The 20343-nt window shown below is 33.3% G+C and overlaps 1 protein-coding gene across 3 annotated transcripts; it reads left to right on the top strand.

The window, feature by feature from the left end:
- The first annotated feature begins 3914 nt into the window (after positions 1-3914).
- LOC108465205 (ADP-ribosylation factor GTPase-activating protein AGD4-like) lies at positions 3915-19956 on the top strand. 3 transcript variants are annotated; one of them, XM_017765523.2, is made up of 19 exons: positions 3915-4087; positions 4309-4385; positions 5062-5162; positions 6858-6928; positions 7892-7954; positions 9086-9130; positions 9665-9730; positions 10638-10685; positions 10789-10884; positions 10976-11017; positions 13027-13242; positions 13362-13493; positions 14725-14940; positions 15369-15455; positions 15575-15829; positions 16731-16849; positions 17363-17453; positions 17988-18445; positions 19398-19956. In XM_017765523.2, the coding sequence occupies exons 1-19, from the start codon at positions 4040-4042 to the stop codon at positions 19507-19509; spliced, it is 2343 nt and encodes a 780-aa protein (XP_017621012.1). In that variant the 5' UTR covers positions 3915-4039; the 3' UTR covers positions 19510-19956. The 3 variants fall into 3 exon arrangements, with proteins under 3 accessions (XP_017621012.1, XP_017621013.1, XP_052878685.1); XM_017765524.2 differs by having other exon boundaries at positions 4044-4087; positions 5067-5162; XM_053022725.1 differs by lacking the exons at positions 3915-4087; positions 4309-4385; positions 5062-5162; positions 6858-6928 and adding an exon at positions 7011-7034.
- The last annotated feature ends 387 nt before the right edge of the window (positions 19957-20343 follow it).

Genomic DNA, 20343 nt, shown 5'->3' with positions numbered 1-20343 from the left:
TAAATATATGTAATTATCTGAATGAGATATTGATGAAAGAATTATTAAATTGAGAAAGTGGACGAAATACCCTATTAGCTAGTCGGGCTAAGTCGGATATAATTGGCATGCCATAGGATCTGGAAGTGTACGGGATTTGCCAGCTTTACCGATCAGGCACTTTATGTGTCGTATTTCAGGCACCTCGTGTGTCGTTTTAGGCACTTTATGTGTCGTATACTGATCAGGTACTATGTACCGTTTTAGGCACAATGTGCCGTACTAGTGTGTTTAGGTTGGAATCCGTGTATCCGTCAAAGTCCGGGTTTGTTAATAGGGGTAAATAAGTGAAAGATAAATCGAATAAATTTGATTGATCAAGCTATTGAAATGAAACGAGAAATTGAATTGAGAATTGAAAATTTATATGAAATTGAAAATATGAACCAAAGGTTCATGAAATGATTGGAGTTCAAATTGATGATATATGATGCCACTTGATGAATTGAAATGTGATTTGAGATATATGAATCGTATGTATATCTTGAAAGCTATCGGGATAGTAAGTTGATATGATATAAATGAAATTGACTTTTATTGAAATGAATTAAAATGGAATATGATTGATAAGTGTATAGTTGAATATAGTTTAAAGATATTGAATTGTGAGTAAATTAAGGAAAGCTATACCGAATAGTAAGTGAAAGAACGGAGTAAATAGTAATGGATTTATTTAAGAATTGAACAATTATGTTATTGTGTTTATTATATGAACTGTATAAAATTTATATGGTAAGTAGTTGAAATTTATCTATGAATAAATAATTGAATAATTGTAATTATTATTATGATATTAAGTATTTGTTATATTATTAATTGTTCGGATTATAGAGATACCATTGAGTATACCATACTCAGCGTGCGGTTTGTTTCGTCATGCAGTTAAGTAAAGATAGTACGTTGAATCAAGCATCCCAAGACGATCCCGAATTCATTAAGGTAAAGTATGTTGAGTATTGATAATGGCATGTACCTAGGAGGTTTTATGAGAGTCATTTAGGTTATAGAAGTATTGATGAAATGAGTAAATTATGGTTGGCAACGGTATGTAGTATGAATTTTGAAGTTTACTAAGAATTCGTAGTGATTCTAAATTAGTCCCGAATTGAATTTACTGTTTATATTGGACCGCGAGGGCCCATTAAAGGGACGACATCTTAAAACTAGGATGTGTGTGAATATTTATTTTAATTAATGACCGAATTGGTATCTTGTTGGTAATGTCTCGTAACCTTGTTCCGGTGACGGTATAGGGTTAGGGGACGTTACATTAATGCTATATTATTATTCTTTTTTTTTTTACATATTGTCTTACGTATATTTTTAATAACTATATTATATATGTGTATATTTTCTAATACCACATTATGTACATATTATTATTATATCTATTTTTACCCTATTATATTTTATACATGTATATATATATATACTTTTTATATATGATATTTTTTTATATATCATTATATATATTATTATACTTATTGTTCTCACTATTGTTACTTATCATTTCTTACTTTTCTTATTATTCACGTCATTATTATCATTACAATTTTTATTTTCTTTATTTTGTTACTATCGATATTAGCACCATTTACATTACTATTATTTTATTTAATATCACTATTATGATTTTTTTATTGCTATTATTATTATTTTATTTATTATAATATTTTATTTTTACTATTATTGTTATTATCATTACTATTATATTATTAGCACATTATTTTTATTATCTTCCTTATTAACATATTTTTACCTTTTAGCAACATTATTATTATTTTTCTTTTATTATTTTAAATATCACTTATTTATTTATCGGTTTACTATTAAATTTCCTCTTTTACTTATTCTTATTATTCTTGTTTATTTTATCGTTTTTATTATTTTTACCTATTATTCTCTTTTTAAGTTTCATAGCTTGTTTGCTTCTTTCATTTTTGTCATTTTTACTACTCATTTATCATTAGGCTTGTAAACATCATGATTTATGTCTTTTCGTCTTTACGAATTCGCGTTATATCATCCAACCCAATAATAATTCTTTCATAAAAGTAACATTCCGTATTTGGTAATTCGAGACAATCGTGCCCTAACTTACTGGGTTTCGATTTTTCTCCTTTAACCTAAATAACGGAATACTCTTTTAAATCGCGACATGAGTTTTGAAAAATGCTTATTCTCGGAGATACGAGGTGTTGTGCCCTAACTTACCGGGTATGGCATTTTGTTACCTCGAAATAAGATTTTTGCAAGTAAAGGCAATATTCGGTGTTCGGGAATTCGAGGAAACGTGCCCTAACTTACTGGGTTTCGATTTTCCTCGCTCACCTTAACTAACTGAATAACCTTTTGAAATACACGAATTTTTATATAAAAGGCAGGCTCGCTCTCGAAAATTCAAGATGTCGTGTCCTAACTTACTGGATGTGACATTTTATATTGTGAGACGAGAAGATCCTTAACATTTGAGCATTTTCTTTACAAAGAGGGATCGTATTTTAAATTCTTTCAAGTTTTCAAATTTTCGACACTAAGACACTAATTAATCAACTAGGTACCAATTTTGGGCGATCGAGGGTGCTAATCCTTCCTCGTATGCGAACCGACTCCCGAACTCATTTTCTAATTTTCGTAGACCAAAAATTATCGTTTTAGTAAATCTTAACTTTTATTAAAATGATTAACTTAAGGTGATCCGATCACACCTAAAAAGATTGGTGGCGACTCCTATTTTTGTTTTTTTTCTCCAAGTCGATACTCGTTTTTTTCAAAAAAATGGTTACGACACATACTCTCTAGGATTTCTTTTTCATTTTTCTTCTTTGGTGCCTAGAGAAATTTCCAAGAAATTTGAGAGAAATGATAGAATTTTATGATAAAGGATTAAGTTGCATAAAAAGCTAAAGTTCCCCTATTTATACTAGTGATGGACGCTGATGAAGCATGAAAAATTTTCATTCATGTTTCGGTAAAAAAATCTCTTAATTAATATTAAAATATTATAAAAATCTATTAGTCATGATTTCAATCCATTGGTCACAATTTATTCTTATTTTCAATTTAATCTAATGGCTCAAATTTGTCCATAACCAAATATATTTTCCCATAATTATCTTATTTAAGAAATGGTTATTTTACCTTATTCTTTCTCTACAATTCCATCCTTTTATGACATCTTATTGGTAAAATTTATAATTTAGTTCTTCTCATTTTTCATTTGTTCAATTTAATCCTTTTGGACCCTTTCATCCTTAAAATAATTTCACTATTGGCCCTTCAAGTTTTTCATATTTATATTTTAACCCTCACATTTTAAATATTTACATTTGGATCATAAAAATTTTCACAACATATTTTACTTTTATGATTTAGTCCCTAGTTCAAATTAATATTTCACAACATAATTCTTATTTCATTTTCTCTAATCCCTTACTTTCTTTATATCTTATTTCACTAAAATTCTATCTCATATTATTTTTGACTAAAGGGTTTTAAGAATGTTACAAATAATTTATAATTACATTACTTTTTTATTTTATTAATGATTTAAAAAATAAAATTTAAAAAACTAATATTATAAAAATATTATAAATTTAATATGTAACGAAAATACAAACGAATTTTTTCTATACTAACGCCCAAACAATGCAATGGTATACATGTTTTACTCAAGTCAATCAAGATAATACTGCTACTTATTTATTTTATTCCCGAGTAACTATTCAAATTCTCGCTAACCGAATGTAGTTTTGTGTTTTATAGATGATTAACCACCTGATGGTCCAACCCAATATAGAGTCGGTTTTAAGCCCAAACTATGAAGGCCCAGATAGAGACCCATGACCGGCAAACACATGATATGATACCAAACATGAGTTATCCTACCTTTATATTTATTTAATTCAACAGCGACAAGGATTTTGCTTTCAAAGATTTTCGTTTCTGGATCCGAGATTGAGACCCTGAGATTTTGCAGTATTGAGATTCGAAATTAGCAATGGCGGCTTTTCTCAAGCTAGAAGATTCTCCTATGTTTCAAAAGCAGGTAACTCCAGAATTCTCCTTTTTCTCGACTTTATTTGACCTTTCTGATTCCAGAATTATTTTTTTGTTTATTTTTCAAATTTGTTTCATTAGTTAATTAGTCGAGTGTAAATCCGTTCACCGAATAATCAAATTTCCGTTGAATCTCTGCTGATTAGCAGTTTGTTGTTCCGTTTTCTTTATTTCTGAAAAGTAAACAACTTCTGTTTGTTGATTGAACAGGTATGTTCTTTGGAGTCGATGGCTGATGAGTTGAAAAACCGCTGTCAAGTACTGACCGAAGGAAGTAGAAAATATATGTATGCATACTTTTTCTCTTTCTATTTTCACCTATTCATTTTTTCCTGCTACAAATGCTTGGATTAAATTGTTGTCTGTTATAATTTACGGAGGTTATGATTTCCGACTAGTAAGTTTCATTCTTATTAGGGTTGTTCTGATTGATTTCCATTTCTCTTGTTGCTTCCAGACGATAATAATTTACAACTATGTTACTCATTTTTATTTAATTACCCATGTCTGACACACATTTGCACTAGGGCATGGGGATATGACCCTCCACTGAACCTCTGAATATATCAAAAACTTTTTGAAGATTAAACATATCCCACACTCGAGTTCAAGTAACATAGACCAAAAGATATTCTGAATGTGCCCAAAGTTAATGCAAAAGCATCAGTTTCTTAGCAAGCTTGGAGCTCGAGGGTTCAAAAATTTGGTCTTATTTCCCTTAGCATCCAACCTTGAATTTATCCTCTCTCTTTGCTACTGTTATATAATTTCAGCTGTAATAAGAAAGCAGTATATGGTTATATTATTGCCCAAAACCAATAAATAAAAACATGAGAAAAAGGTTCAAGGGCTCGTTTTAGATACCTAAGTTGTGAAATACAAGAATTATCTAAGATTCCTCACTCTCTCTCTTCATATGTGTATTTATCTATTTATTTTGCTCCGTCTCTGTTTCCTTTGCAGAGCAGCTCTTGGAGAAGCATATAATGCAGATAATAGCTTCGCTGAGTCTTTAGAAGCATTTGGTTGTGGACATGATGATCCTCTTAGTGCCTCCATAGGAGGTAGCCAATGTCTCTTATTCAATTTTTTGACTACATCACCAGTCAGCCTAGTTGTTTCTTGCTAGTTAATGTTAACAAGTTTTGGTTCTAGTGTAACAAATTCTGTTAATTACTGGATATGAATTCAAATGTGCATTTTGCTCTGCATGTATGTGTTACTGACTGCCAAAATAACATTTCTCAAGTAAACTACTGTGTATAATCAATGGCCAAAAGCTGAATACCATTTAACAAAATTTTATTTTTCCATTTTGCACAGCAAATGCTATTAAATGGTAATTGCTTTTTGGCCACTTGATTTGCGTTTATTACAGTATAATGTAATTAAAACATGAAGGCAAAAAAAAAAAAAAAAAAAAGTTAGGAGATCTAATTGGTTAGGAAATGAAGTTGGTTTGCAGATTATTTGGTGCATATTTAGAACTATGTACTCTTATTCAGAGTTGTTGATGTAGGCATGATGCAACATATTTGACCTCTTAACTTTAAAGGTAGAGCTCTTGGGACTGAAGCCCGAACAAGATTGGATCACAAGTGGATGCATTTAGCTCTCCAGATTATCTCAGGATATTCTAGTTCACTAAAAGATGTTTCCCATTCTAGATTAGAAGTTATGTTATCCAGTTGAGGTTTTAGACTTTTAGGAAAATATCCCAATAATTTCTTGTAGGGTTGTGTGGCCGAAGTGAAATATGTGGTAGAAAGACATGTTATCGTGGGGGTGAATTATATGGGTGAGTACAATGGTAATGAGAAGCTTCTATCAGGTTAGCTTTCCCTGTGTTTCAGATGCTTATATACAAAATACTTTCTTGTGGATCAGGAGAAACCTAAGAACCTATTCTACCATTACTAATGACCAATGAAGCTTTTGTTTTTTAGTTACTTGGTTTAGCTGTAGAAAGAAGCTACAGACCCATTAGTTGGGATGATTTTACTTCTCTGTATTAACTAACCCTCTGACCTATGTAAAATCCCCAAAAGTTGTGCTAGGAAGATTTGGCATTGCGCTCTATGACAAATTACTGATGCTGGTGCTTGTAAAATATTATATTTAGATGAGCGTCTGGAATGCCATAGCACCTCTCAAGATCATTGTCTGAAAGCTGCCTGGAACTTTTGCTTGAGGAGATTTTAATCAATTCTGAAGGCATAGGGTATATAAGCCTTCTTTTTTTGGGGAAAGGATATGGTGAAAGAGTGGTCTATGATTTATTGTTTCATTCTTTGGCTGCTGGCAATGATTGTGTGTTATATTCCTACTCTTTATTTTTGCTGGCTAAAACTCTTCAGATGATTGAGTTGTCCTCCTGAAGATGATGGGGAGATTATCCTCTTGTTCCATTAAATTACTAATAAGGGTTAAGCTTTTAGGTTCCCTTCCTCTTACTAAACTGCTTCTTAGGAGCTTGCTTGTTTGTTGACTGAGATTTTTTTCTCTACTGTTCTTGTACAAGGAGGTTGAGAATTTTAATTGATGCTTTATTTTTTTATTATTCTGGTTATCTATTTCTTTATGTGATGGCCATATATAGGTTCCAATAATGTTTTCCCCCCTTTGTTGTGGCTTACGCAAATTTACTCATCAAAGATTAAGATGTAAATGAAAATAGAGAAGATGATGTGCCTGATTTCAAAATTGTGCTGTTGAAGATAGAACTACCTATCTGAAAGTTTGAATGTTTCCTTTTGTAGGGCCGATCATGTCCAAGTTCATCAGTGCCTTTCGTGAGCTTGCTAGCTATAAGGAGTTGCTTTTTTCACAAGTGGGTATCAATTTACCATCTAGAGAAAGCAATTCTTTCTTCTGCAATTGAATAAGACTGGGATACATAGTCTTTGTCTTATTAATGCTTATTACGAATGTATCTGGTTTGTTACCAACTTTCTACTTAATGTTATTTTCTCTGGCAACTCAAGTATACATAGTTTTGGTGCATGAGTACATAGTTTTGGTGCCTCAGGTATACATAGGTCTCTAAGGATTGATATGCGTGTGTTTATTTTTAAGCTGTTTGATGTTATAAACCATTTGTGATATTTCTTAATGAAATTACATGGGAAAAGTTTGTGTCAGATGTCATAATCACCATGCATTTACTCCCAACATGAGTGTTAAAGACTACTTAATTGTGGATAAGCTCCTAGTTGATATATATCATGGACCTTTAAAGCTTGCATTTGTAAAAGGTTTGCCTATATGAGGCATCAACTCCTTTAACCTGCTTCTATTGAGGAAATTAGGTGACATGTGATAAAAATCAAAGACCTCTGCAGTTGTCTTTTAAAAAACATGCTAAGTGCACTTATGTATGGTACCTGTACCTTATTACAAACAGTCTTATGAATTATATCTTCTACCAAAAATAGATTCACCTGGTCAGATTGTAGCTTTGCTCTAAAAACTATTTAACACGTTAATTTGTACATGTGCAACTACTTTGTAAATTCTACGTTTTCTGTCAGATGTCTTTTTGTTCAATCTGGTTAGTTTACCTTACTCTTTAATATCATAGTATTTTGAGCATTAAATATGTGATGCCTGAAGGCTAACAATCTTGAGGCCACCCGCTGCATGACTTCAGAAACAATTTTTATATGGGAGAGCCAATATTACCTTTTACCTCATGCCATCTACATGCCGAAGAGATTAGTAACTTATCTTTGGTTTATTTTGTTTGGGATGCTCAATTTTGTTTCTGATTTTGAAATTTGAATATCCATTACAGGTGGAGCATGTGTTAGTTGATCGGCTAATGCACTTTACAACTGTTGATTTGCAAGATGCAAAGGTGAAGATAATTTAGCTACTATCTCTTTCTTTTTTTTCCTTTTTTCTAAATTTGGTGGTTTTGGTCATCAATTTGGAATTGAAGTTGTTATTAACTTGCCGCATTTAGTCTAGAGTTGCACGGGGGATTGGCAATGATTGCCACACTTTCCTTGGGTTTTCTTGTGAATCTTTAAATTTGATCTAGGTACATTGGATGGCACAGGATGACCCTTTTTTTGTTAAACAAGCCACTTTGGTTTATAACCAACTTAATCACTTGTCATTTTTGCTTTAGTCTATTCATGTGCTATGTTTGGAAAAGTTGAGACACTTTAGAGGGGGGAGCATGCCTCATTGAAGTATTTCCTCCACTATAAACAACTTATTACATACTCTTTTATGGTCTTTTTACTTCTATGGTTTGTGTTTTATGTTTTCTCATCTCCCTTGTTTCGGGTTGAAGCTTATCTTTTTCCTTTATCCTACCTCCTTACGTAGCCATGTAGTTTGCTGTTAGCCTAAAAATATGTTTTTTTAATCCATGCACTTAAAGTAAGAATATTCCTTTACTTTTTACATTAAATTTACCTCTTTTCCTTTTTCTTCTTGTCTTGATAGTGGAGCCGTCTAGAACAAACCTGAGTAATCCACTTGGGAATATGAAACTCAGAATGTCAGGAAAAATGGGATCCTCAAATGAATAGAAGAATGAAACATTGAGCCATATTATGTTTCATTTTTACAGAGGACATACGACAGTGTTTCTTATCCAAATCGTGGATATTATGGTCTTTTAGGAGGGATTGTATACTGTCTGCATAAGAACTTGTTGTGGATGAAACATTTGGATTGACTTGTTGATAGTTGTGGAGGCCAAATAGTTGCAGTTTGGGTTGAGATGTCTTGTCAGAATACAATAAATTCTGATGGTGGAGTTTGGTGGGTGTGTGTGCAGGGTGGAGATTGAATCGGATGGGAAAACATATTGATTACATTCATTATGAAAGTAGCTCAACATTTTTTATGATGATTTTTTCTTGCTAATCAAATTAGAGTCTAGAGCTAAACTCATGTCTTCATTCCTCCTCCCCCCCCCCCCAAAAAAAAAAAAAAATTTATATGACAGCTCTTGTCCTCCTGTCTTTTTCAGGAGTCTCGTCAACGATTTGACAAAGCTACGAATGGATATTCTCAGGTATTGAAGATTATGGAAACTTACTTTTTGACATGAAGTTAATTTTGGGTTTTTATGTTAATGACAGTTCGTATCTCCTTCACCATTTCTCTCGCTCTTTCACTCCCTTACCTTTGAGATCATCTGGAGTAAATTTTGGAACTAACCAATTATTTGGTAAAAGCAGACTGTTATTTGTGCTACCACAGAATTCTTCTAAAAATCAAGAGCTAACTAATAGCCATGAATAACTGAGAAACTGATTGAGCAACTTGATGAAATGTCTTTTGTGTTATAAACTCTTGAGTATTCTTTGCAGCAAAAAGACTAGTTGCTAGTTTATTATCTTCAATGTTCTCCAGTGGATTTACTGATACAAGTGCTGTGAATTCAAAAGTTATGTGGATGGATTTATATTAGTCTTAAATATTAGCTACTTTTCCTCTAAATTTTAATGTGAAATCACCGAGTAAGCATAATAAAACCATTAAAAGCATCATGTTCCTTGATTTTTTTAGTAGATAATGCTTTTTGCTAAATGCTCTGTACTGCCAGGCACGTGAAAAGTTCGTGTCTTTGAAGAAGAACACACCAGGAGATGTTGTTGCTGTGCTAGAAGAGGTATGCTCTTCCTTACTTAATTATTGACTTCCCACATGTTTGTTACAGGTCAGTCATACAAAAATACCAGCTGATTGATTATCTCTTTATGATGAAAGTGACTCTTCATAACGGAGTCTTTAGTCAGGATGTAATTATTGTACTTGTTTTAAAGAAGGCTGAGAGATGATATTCGTATAGTATCCTCTTTGTCTTTCACTAGTTCTCTCACTTTTCTGTCATTTTGAATCTGGTCCATTATTTGGTAAATATTTAACTGTTTCCGTACCATCAGAAAGAAAGAGAACACATGTTTCTCTTGATCATTGAACTATGGATCTGATATCACATTAGCTTGTAATAATTGTACTTCTTTTGTATTTGAACAATATATCCTGATGTTATGCCTTTTTCTTGAAAACTTATCTGCTTGATTCGTTCTCTTTGCTCACCTTAATATGAAAAAGTATGTTTCTAGTTACCTGGATGGAATGTTTACACAATCTGGTCTTTTCTGCTTAGGTATCTATTCTGTTGTCTCCAGTATCTGATAGCTTATTCTGATCTGCATTGATAAAATTTTAAATACCTCTGAGTCCACTAGGTGAAATCTTGAATATTAGGTGCAAATATTAGATACGTTAGGTGCAAATCTTGAGCATTCTTTCCAAGATCCCGTAAGTAACTAATCATTCCCTCTTTCTCTTCAAGAATTTGGAACCTAACTAACTAATCATTCCCTTGTATTAAAGTAGCTTTGTTTTTTTGGTAATGGATGCATTTTGTGTTCAGATTATGCCATATCATTTTCCACATCTCTTGTGTTTTCATGATAACATCCTACCTTTTCTGTACAGAGCAGTTGTCTTTTCCTTAATAAAACTAACCTGGCTGTGCTCTGGGTTGGGTTGGATTTTGTTTTTCACAGGATCTAGAGAATTCAAAATCTGCTTTTGAAAGAACCCGCTTCAATTTAGTATGTTCACTTCGACTGTGAAACTCCCTGCTTATTTATGTTCAATTCTCGTTATATTTCATGCACGATTTCGTGACTATTCTTTTTGGTTTAAGGAAAACAGGTAAATTCTCTAATGAATATTGAAGCAAAAAAGAAGTACGAGTTTCTAGAATCTATAAGTGCAATTATGGACGGCCATCTTAGATATTTTAAGCTGGTTTGTATTTTCTTTTATGACTTATTTTATTTTTTGCTAGTTATGCATATTGCATTTGTGGTCTGAATATGATTGATTGCTTTTGTCTCAGGGGTATGAATTATTGAGCCAGTTGGAACCATTTATTCACCAGGTAATATATTACATTATTTATTTAGAGAAAATGGGAGAAATGTTTATTGCCACTATCCATTAGCTGAATTAATTATTTAATGATGGTTGTGCTCCACAATGTTAAAATAAGTCAATGATATGTAGTAAGTAGAATCAATGGTTTCGGAAATTCTTCCATAGAAAAGTTGGCTCTGCAATTAGCTACGAGCCTATGAAGTATGAATACAGCAGTGTTGGATGCTGTATTGGAAATTAGAAAAGAACTTTCATCAATATAAATAATCCATACAATTATTTGAATACTGTTTATTCTTTTAGAGGCTAGTGTGGATATTGTTTGCATGCCTGTTTTATTTTGTCAAGCATATGATTAGAAGTGTTTTTAGTTACAAAGCGTAAATAGATTGGCACACACAAGACACACACAGCTGTATTCTTGTGTGTTTGTTCTTTTGGGGGTTACCTTGTCAAAGAATATTCTGTCTGTGCAATGCTTGTAAATTTATCATATATCCTAGAATCATCTAGTTGTATGGTTTATCCTTCTTAGTGATTCTTGTATCACAAATTTCATAGTTTTTTATTCAGGCTCAGCTATTTAATGCACCTTACTGTGTTGACATGAATGAAATGGAAATGAGTGCTGAAAACTAGTCCTATATGGTGTTGAACAGAAGGACTTGGCAGTCAGTGGTCTTACTGTTTCGGTTCTTGCAAATTATCAATTCAGAAGTAAAAAGAAAAAAACTAGTGATGCAGGAGCTTTTTTTATTTTATAATATTTTATTATTTCAGTTTTATAATATTTAGTTTTAGATATACTTTGAACAGTGAGTATTTTTAAGTATCTTTAGGGTTTAAATCTAGGGCTAGGAATAAAATTTTATTTGCAAGAAAGAAAACCTATATAAATAACTTGTAGGCTTTACAGCCATTATCATTATTATTATTCTTATTATTTTCTTTGAACCAATTAAAAATTTGGAGGTTTTCTATAACCCTAAATTTTCTAGAATTCCATTTTCTTTCCTATTTGTATGTTCAACCCTAATTCTTTAATTACTGCTGTTTTCTTCCCTAAGCCACATCAAAATGGATGCTAAAGGTGATACTGGGTTTGCTGGCTTAAGAAAAATTGTTGCCTTTGAGGATTTGGGTTGGCATAAAACTAAATATCATTAAATACAACAGATTAAACCCAGTTATTGACAATAAAATTACACTCACGAAGGATAGAGTAAGAGGAAAAGAGAAATCAAAGAAACATCCTATGGAAGTAAAGGTAGAACAAGAAAAGAATATAAAGAGATGGAAAAGATAAAATGATAAGTGGAAGAAGGGAAAGTTTAAATAAGAGGAAGAGCAACAGATTCAGGATATAAGGGGTTAATGTGACTTCTTCAATCAAAGTTATTTGGATTTTGTTTTAATGGTCTTCAGAACTCCTAGTAATAAAATACCAAGTGCATTCTAGCTTACACTTTTACACTATGCCAGCACAATTTAAACTTAAATTAGATAGGCACAATTCAAGGTCACACTTTTACACTACGCCAGCACAATTTTTGGTCAGCATAGGCCCAACTAGTATGCAGTCTTTATATTGTAAAAGAACAAATAATTCAAAAGAGTTTTGTTAAAGTCTTTTCTGGGTTTTTCTTTTTTAAAATTTACCAATAATATTATATTTTTGTAATTTTAAGTGTCCATGTAGCATATCTTATTTTTGGACACTTTTTGTTCAAATCCGTAAGTCTGGAACTTTAGCAAAAGACAAATCAGACATCTGGGTGCATACTTGTATCTGATGTTTTTAACCAAGTCCATATAAAACAGATTTGGTCTCCTGAATGCAATAGTATTCATTTATGTTTGTGTTATATAAATGCATAATTTCCATCTCTGTCAGATGATCTTAGATTGTGTGTAGAATACAGGCACACTTGTCATCTCAAAATGGTGACTTTGGGATCCCATGCCGTTAACCTGTCTGTCCTCTAATTTAAATTAATATTATTGATATAACAGGTATTGACATATGCTCAACAAGCAAAAGAATTAGCAAATGCTGAGAAAAATAAGCTTGAAAAACGTATTCAAGAATTCAGGACTCAAGCCGAGATAGATAGTTTACGAGCTTCTGGTAATATTGAGCCTTCAACAAGTTCTGGTGGCATTCATGTTATTGGCGTGAATTCAGACAAAAACATAGAGGCAATCATGCAGTCCTTTACAAATGGGGAGGTGAGTGATTGATCTTCATTACTTTCTGTTTTCTTTTTTTATCATATTGGCATCATGTTATTTCACCAACAGTTTTACTCGAGAATGAAATAATATTTTCTTTTTCATTCATTTTGCAGGTCCAGGTAATCAAGCAAGGATATTTGTTAAAGCGCCCTTCAAGTTTGAGGGGAGACTGGAACAGGAGGTTCTTTGTACTTGATAGTCAAGGAACTTTATACTATTACAGGAATAAGGGTACTGAACCAATGGTATGTTATGTTGTCTTTATTACTGTCTTTGGTTGATCAAGTTTAATGATTTAGCATGAAACATGTTGTCTTTTAAATATGATTATGGATAATGGGAGCATGTATCTGGATTTTGGTCTTGATGCTTGTTAATCAGTTGTTTTGACAAATTTGAGGGTGTGTGACGAGATAGTTGAGTGTTTATATGGTTTTGTTGTGCTATAACAGTGTCTTTCAGATTGAGAAAATATAGAGAGAAAAGAAGTGAAATGGAGAAATTATTATTTCTCATTCACATAGCAAGTTCGGGGGAGAAGTGAAAAGGGAAGACATACAGTTTTTCTTTTGACTCATTTTTTTATCTCTCCATTTGGTTATTGGAGAGAAATGAGAATGATTAATATTATTCTACATGATTCTAGTGATAAAAATGTGTGTCAAAAACTCTTAACTTTAAAATGGAGAGACTGTACTTCCTGTCAAAGCACTTCATATATTTACTATCTTCTTCTCTCCTATTAACCCAAAACATGATGCAGTCAGGATATGCTCAAACTTACGAAGTTGCTGCATCTAACTTCTGAAAAGTGAAAAGTCAAGATAATTTTAACCTTGTATTCCAGCCAGATCTTCCAAACTGTTCGAGTTCCTTGTTCATTGGGAACCTGCATGAACTTGCTTTGTTCTATACTTTGTTACTAAATACTAGACTGGTGAGTTGTCTTATGTTATGTTTAGCTGATAGAGAGAGAAAGAAAAAGGCTTCTAAGTTGCACAATTATATTTCATCATAAAATGTTGACCTGCAGTAAATATGACTGCTTGTTCAATGGTGTTTATCTATCTCAGAACTCATTCTTTAAGATTTTAGGGCAAAATTCTTACGGGCAATCGCTGTTTCCCATGTTTGTTCCTGTTTGAATGAATATCATTATACAGGAGACTTTTATGTACATATCAGCAACATGAAACCCATATAATATATTCAAGTGGTTCATTTTCCCTCTAATTGGCTGTTTGATTCAGTGTTTTCTCTTATATTTTCAAATTGTCTAGTTATGCAGATAATAGAGTTAATTTGAAATTGAAATGCAACAAGCATGAAATGTATAGATAGTAGATTGCAATCAATAGATGGTTCCATGAAAGAAGCATTGCATAGATTCTTAGGTTAGACAATAGAGCAATTTGAAAATGAAGTGAAAAATATCTTGATGAGGGATGATATTTACTTTATATGCTTTATTTCCAGGGTTCTCTCCATCAGTATACTGGTTCGGCTGAACACAACAGTGGTGTATTTTCAAGATTTCGTGCTAATCATAATAGGTCATCATCATTTAATGAAGAAACTTTGGGCTACCATACCATTGATCTTCGTATTTCAACAATAAAAATGGATGCGGAAGATACAGATTTACGGCTTTGCTTCAGGATCATATCTCCACTGAAAACATACACATTGCAGGTGACATTGATTGGTCATTGAAGGTTTTTTTTTTTTTTTTTTCCCTTTTTTCCCCTTCACTTTACTGAACTAATCAAAGAGATAGTATAAAGCAAATAAAAGGCGCATTATGATCCATTTAGCTAACTGTATATAGTATGAAAAAGGGGTTAGTTTTCTTGGTGTTATCGTTTGATTTTTGTTTGTGACATTATGTGTATGGTAAATTTTCTCATGAAACCTTAATTTTAGTTATTTAAAATTGTCCAAATTTTGAACTCCTGATGATCGATGGCTTGATATAGTGCCCTTAAAAGGAGAACGAAGCATGGATCAAATCCCTTGTCCAAACTTAATTGTGAAACAATTATTACAATTATATTTGAATTAGATAGTATTATTTTCCTCATGATATCTGTGCTGGTACATTTTGTCTCTGTTCTGGGCAGGCTGAAAATGGGGCAGATAGGATGGACTGGGTTAACAAAATAACTGCAGTTATTACATCTCTTTTCAATTATCGTATCCGGCAGCAGGTTTTTTCCCCTTTAAAGCCATTCCTTTTCCATTTTCTGTGATTTTGAAGCAACAGTTCTCATTAAATTGTTACTAATGGTGATTTGGTTGTCTGTTGTGGCTGCATTCGGGAAAAAAGCATGTGGAGAATAATGATTATTCTCACAGCGCGTCTTCAAATGCTAGGTCACCTAATAGCCTTCCTCCTTTAGGGACTGACCGAGTTAGCAACAGAGCAAAACCTGTCTCAGCTGTTCTCAGAGAAATTTCTGGAAATGATGTTTGTGCAGAATGCAATGCTCCAGAACCAGACTGGGCATCTCTTAATCTTGGCATATTATTATGCATCGAATGCTCAGGTGTTCACCGTAATCTTGGTGTACACGTTTCAAAGGTGCGATTTATTCTTCAAAGAGAAAGGGACCTCCCTTTTTCTTTTCTTTATTAATTTTGCTATGCTGGTTTTCAGTTTCTAGTTAATATTCTATATTTGGTCTTCAACCTGTTTAAGACTTCTTAGTAACATGTAGGTTATGCTCTTTGATATTACTAAAAATTAGTGTCTACTTTTAGCTCTGATGTAGTTCCTTTTATGCTACTGAAAATTTATTCCTATAGGCTATAGTGGGGAGATTGAACGATATTAGGTAGCAGCAAAGGCTTCGTCCTATCCTTGTCGTTATTTTGGATATTACACTTTCCACATTTGGTTTCATGAAACTGAACTTAATGCATTATATGTCATGTCTTAATTTTTACTGCCTATACAGTTGGTGTACCAGGTAAGAAGTCTTTCGTTTTAGATTGTTGAAATTGAATTGAATATCAAATTATGATCCCTTAAGTATTTACTTCCCTTCATCTCCAACATTTTTGGGTGTTGAACCTATCTGTTAGGAGAATATATTGTACATTCAAACCTGCTTTTATACTTTCAATTACCTCTTCTGCAATTGACTTGAGTAGTTTTTCTACACGTTTGGGTGCTGCAGCAGGCTATTGGGATACTCTGTTGTACAATGTCAAACCTTCTATATTTCCAAATGATTTTCCTGTCATTGATTTACAAGTTGTTTATCTGTGAAAATATGGTGGATTTTATATGAGTCATGCTGTAAAGCTCCAACCTCTGAATTTTATGAGTTGAATGAAAGTTCACCTGCTATATTTACAAGCATAATAAGAAAATTTAAGAATCAAAGTACTAATAAGGAGACAGCTGATAGGAATTTCTATGATGACTTTTCTTTTATTTTAAGATTCATTCATAAAATATACTATTTTTTTCAATGCAGGTGAGATCTTTGACGTTAGATGTCAAAGTGTGGGAATCCTCAATTGTGGAATTATTTCGTTCTCTGGGTAATGCGTACTGTAACTCTGTATGGGAAGGTTCGCTTCAGAAGAATGAGAGGTAAGATTTCCTCAGGCTAACAAGAAAATGAAAGTGCGGCGACCTAACTGATTTGTTAATTTGTAGTGCTATTTCTTATAATGAACTTTAAACTGGAAAAGCTTATCTTTTTTGTTAAATAATGTTCTGTATAATATCCTTTTCTCTTTTGTTCTGCTTTGTTCTATATTTTTTGGGAAAAGTAAAACCCTCATTCTGTTTTTGTTTATTCTGTATAATATGACATTTGGTAGGAGTTATCACATCCTTTCTTTTTGTCCTACTCTTTGCTATAACACACCCTTTCCCCCTAAAATGTGAGCCAAAAATTTCCTAAAATGATGCATTGTGTTTGTTAGATATGTTAGCATGATAATTGGTTACGTTCTAAATGAGTGAATTTGAGGAAATCAAAAGCTGATAGTGGTTTAACTTATGATCAATGAATGGTTGACCTGTTAGCTTATTTGTTTCCTAGTACCTAGCGATACAATAAACCTCTTTCCATTTCATGCTAAATGTAATTCTTCGCAGAGTGGATGAATCAAATGCTCATGGCACATCAATAACAAAACCATGTGCCAAAGATCCGATTTCCCATAGAGAGAAATACATTAATGCTAAGGTATTTTGTTGGATTTCTTTTTCTTTTGATGTTCATGCATCAAAATTCATACTTAACAAACAATGCATTTATTCATTCTGCCTCATCTCTGCTCTCCTTCTACTGTTCCATTTAAGGGGCAGTTGGCTGGGTTTTCAGTCAGCAGGAAGCCTCTTCTTGCATACTCACCTCCTTCTTAAGTATTGTGTGAATATTAGTCTTCTGCTACTTGTAATCATTTTGTACATTGATTGATGGATTATTTGGCTTCTTACGCAAGAAAGGAATAAACCATTTTAGGATATTATGTGTTATTCCTCATGTTCAAGATCATTTCATGTTGGATTCTTTGCCCCTCATACCCTCAGTAGCATTCATGTACACTGCTGAAAAGCAGGTGAACTTGCATACACACCTGTCCCCTTAGACTATTGCAATTTTGCATAAGTGCGAATTGCCATGCTGTTTAGGTAGTCTTTCATTTCCTGCATTCCTCTGATAAGAAATGCTGTGATTTCCAATACAAAGCCTAACATTTTTCCTTCTCTTAACCAGTACGTTGAGAAATTGCTAATTGTCAGAGATGCAGTGCAATCTGGGGTTCTTCCAAACTCTGCTAACATTTGGCAAGCTGTTAAGGCTGATAACTTACGAGAAGTGTATCGTCTAATTGCAATATCAGACACCAATATTGTAAATACCACCTTTGATGATGTTTTTACCATTGAGTTGTATCACCATGTTGTTGATGCACAAGACTCATCACTTGATAGCGACAAAGAGGAAAGGGATCCATCATCCTGTCCAAGAATCAAGGATTCAAATGAGCCAGAGAATTGTCTACAAGGTTGTTCCATTTTGCATCTGGCATGCCAACGTGGCAATCCTGTGATGGTTGAGCTGTTGCTGCAATTTGGTGCTGATATAAATATGCGCGACTTCCATGGCAGAACTCCTTTGCACCATTGCATTTCTGAAGGGAACAACCGATTGGCAAAGCATCTACTGAGAAGGTAGGCTGCAGATTTTGCGTAATTACTTATCCACAAGAATCTGATATTTCTGACAAATAGATGACACAATCAAAGCATGCCTTAAGTCCAAATGATGGATACTAATTTTAGCCTGGTCTCAATCCAAATTACTACCCATTGGGTGAGGTGACCGTACCTGTACTTATGCCCAATATTTCTGTAGACACATCTTATGTTAGACTTGGCATACACCTGTGCACACAGAACAGCTCTCCTGGGCAATCTATGACATCACAGTTCCCCCAGAGTGGTTTGATGCCACTTGTTACAAGCCTGGATTTCAACCCAAAAGACTGGGCTTTGTGGGGGTGTTCGCCTTTTATATATTTATATGCCCAAGACAACTCTAGTTTATTTACATGAAGTGTGGGTCTTCGATACACCTTCACTATGAAGTTGTTATAGCCCACTCTGGAGACACTATCATGTGGACTTGGTTGCACAAGGATACTGTATACCAAATAGTGTGACTCACCTTGATGAGAATTCATCGGAAGACAGAGCCATCATGTGGTGCAGGTGTGTGCTGAGTCCCACGTCAAATATATATTAGCTACATAATTCTAATGTTAAAATTCTTCCTTTGGTATATAGCCTTCTTTCACTTGGAGGTCCTGATCTTTCTAATTTGACCAGAGAATTGTATAATACCTGTAACTGAGAAGCTGTTTGTTGTAGAGCTGTGGGAATACTCATGGCTTAATTTTGGATGAACTTAAATGAAATTTAATTTGGAGATGGATGCTTTACCACAGACCAAGTTATTTCATAAATCTATTTTATATAGGTAATAGGTTGCATTATTCACCTTATTTATTGCTCTTCTGATTCTTGATAAAAGGTTGAGCTACGTATCACTTTTAATATATTGCTTTATTTGTTAATCTCATCTCAAATGGATAAACTGTTTTATTTTCGCAATACAATGCAGAGGCGCACGATCAACGATTAAAGATTGGGGTGGATTAAGTGCTTTAGAAAGGGCTATGGAAAAGGGAGCCATTGCTGACGAGGAACTCTTTATTTTGCTAAGTGAAAGCTAGTGAAACAAACTTGGGTTACCCCAAATTTGTAAGTTTGCTTTCTCCCCCATAGTTTCCACTCATGTTGACTGTTGTTCCATGTAGCATAACAAGAACCTGCTATTGTCTTGGAATCTGTCGTCATTACCGAATTTTTTATCGTATAATATCTAAAACTAGATGTATTGTTGAATGGTAATTGTTTGGAGCCTTCACTTTGTGCTTGCAATGGTGGGATGATTTTCTCTGTTGATTGTATTTTACTAACAGTCCCTGAACTTGAGGGTAAACTTGAAATAGAGGGGCAGTGGTGGTATATTATACTATGTTGAAGGTATGTGGGCGGGGTTTTGTTGTTATTTCCCTATAGATCCATTTTCATATTCGATTGGGATACGTGTTCTGTCGTAGGGAAGAGTTTTGTGATTGATGTTGATTTACCTAATGTATGTGGCGTTGGATTTTATAGCTTTCATCCCCTTATATTAACTTTTCAATACGTTAAACGAGCAATTTGATTTAGTGATAGATGTATATGTATTCATACTTTTCGCCAAAATCTTGTAAGAGTTTGTTAGAAATTATTGGATGCAGTTCAGAGCAAATTTTAGGCGCTCCTATGCACTTGGGAGGCTCCAACGAGCCTTAGAAGATTCCAACAGTATTTTATTCCTGGTTTAAATATGCCCCCTCAGTGCCCCTGTATTTCTATTTCTATTTCCATGATTCCCTTTTTTAAAAAAGAAAGAAAAAAGAAGCAAACTTTTGATTCGGCTTAGAAATGGTCATTTATTTCAAAACAGAAAATTAGAAAGAGAAGAGAGGTAGATAAACTTCATTATATTTATTGTTTAT

This window comes from Gossypium arboreum, chromosome 12 (genome assembly GCF_025698485.1).
Source record: "Gossypium arboreum isolate Shixiya-1 chromosome 12, ASM2569848v2, whole genome shotgun sequence".
In the NCBI taxonomy this organism is placed as follows: Eukaryota; Viridiplantae; Streptophyta; class Magnoliopsida; order Malvales; family Malvaceae; genus Gossypium; species Gossypium arboreum.
This window is presented reverse-complemented; position numbering and strand designations above follow the sequence as displayed.

Coding starts and splice junctions, on each gene's coding strand:
- LOC108465205 (XM_017765523.2), top strand. CDS start 4,040: ATGGCGGCTTTTCTCAAGCTAGAAGATTCTCCTATGTTTCAAAAGCAG. Junction 4,088..4,308: donor CTCCTATGTTTCAAAAGCAG/GTAACTCCAGAA, acceptor TTGATTGAACAG/GTATGTTCTTTGGAGTCGAT. Junction 17,454..17,987: donor AGAAATACATTAATGCTAAG/GTATTTTGTTGG, acceptor TCTCTTAACCAG/TACGTTGAGAAATTGCTAAT.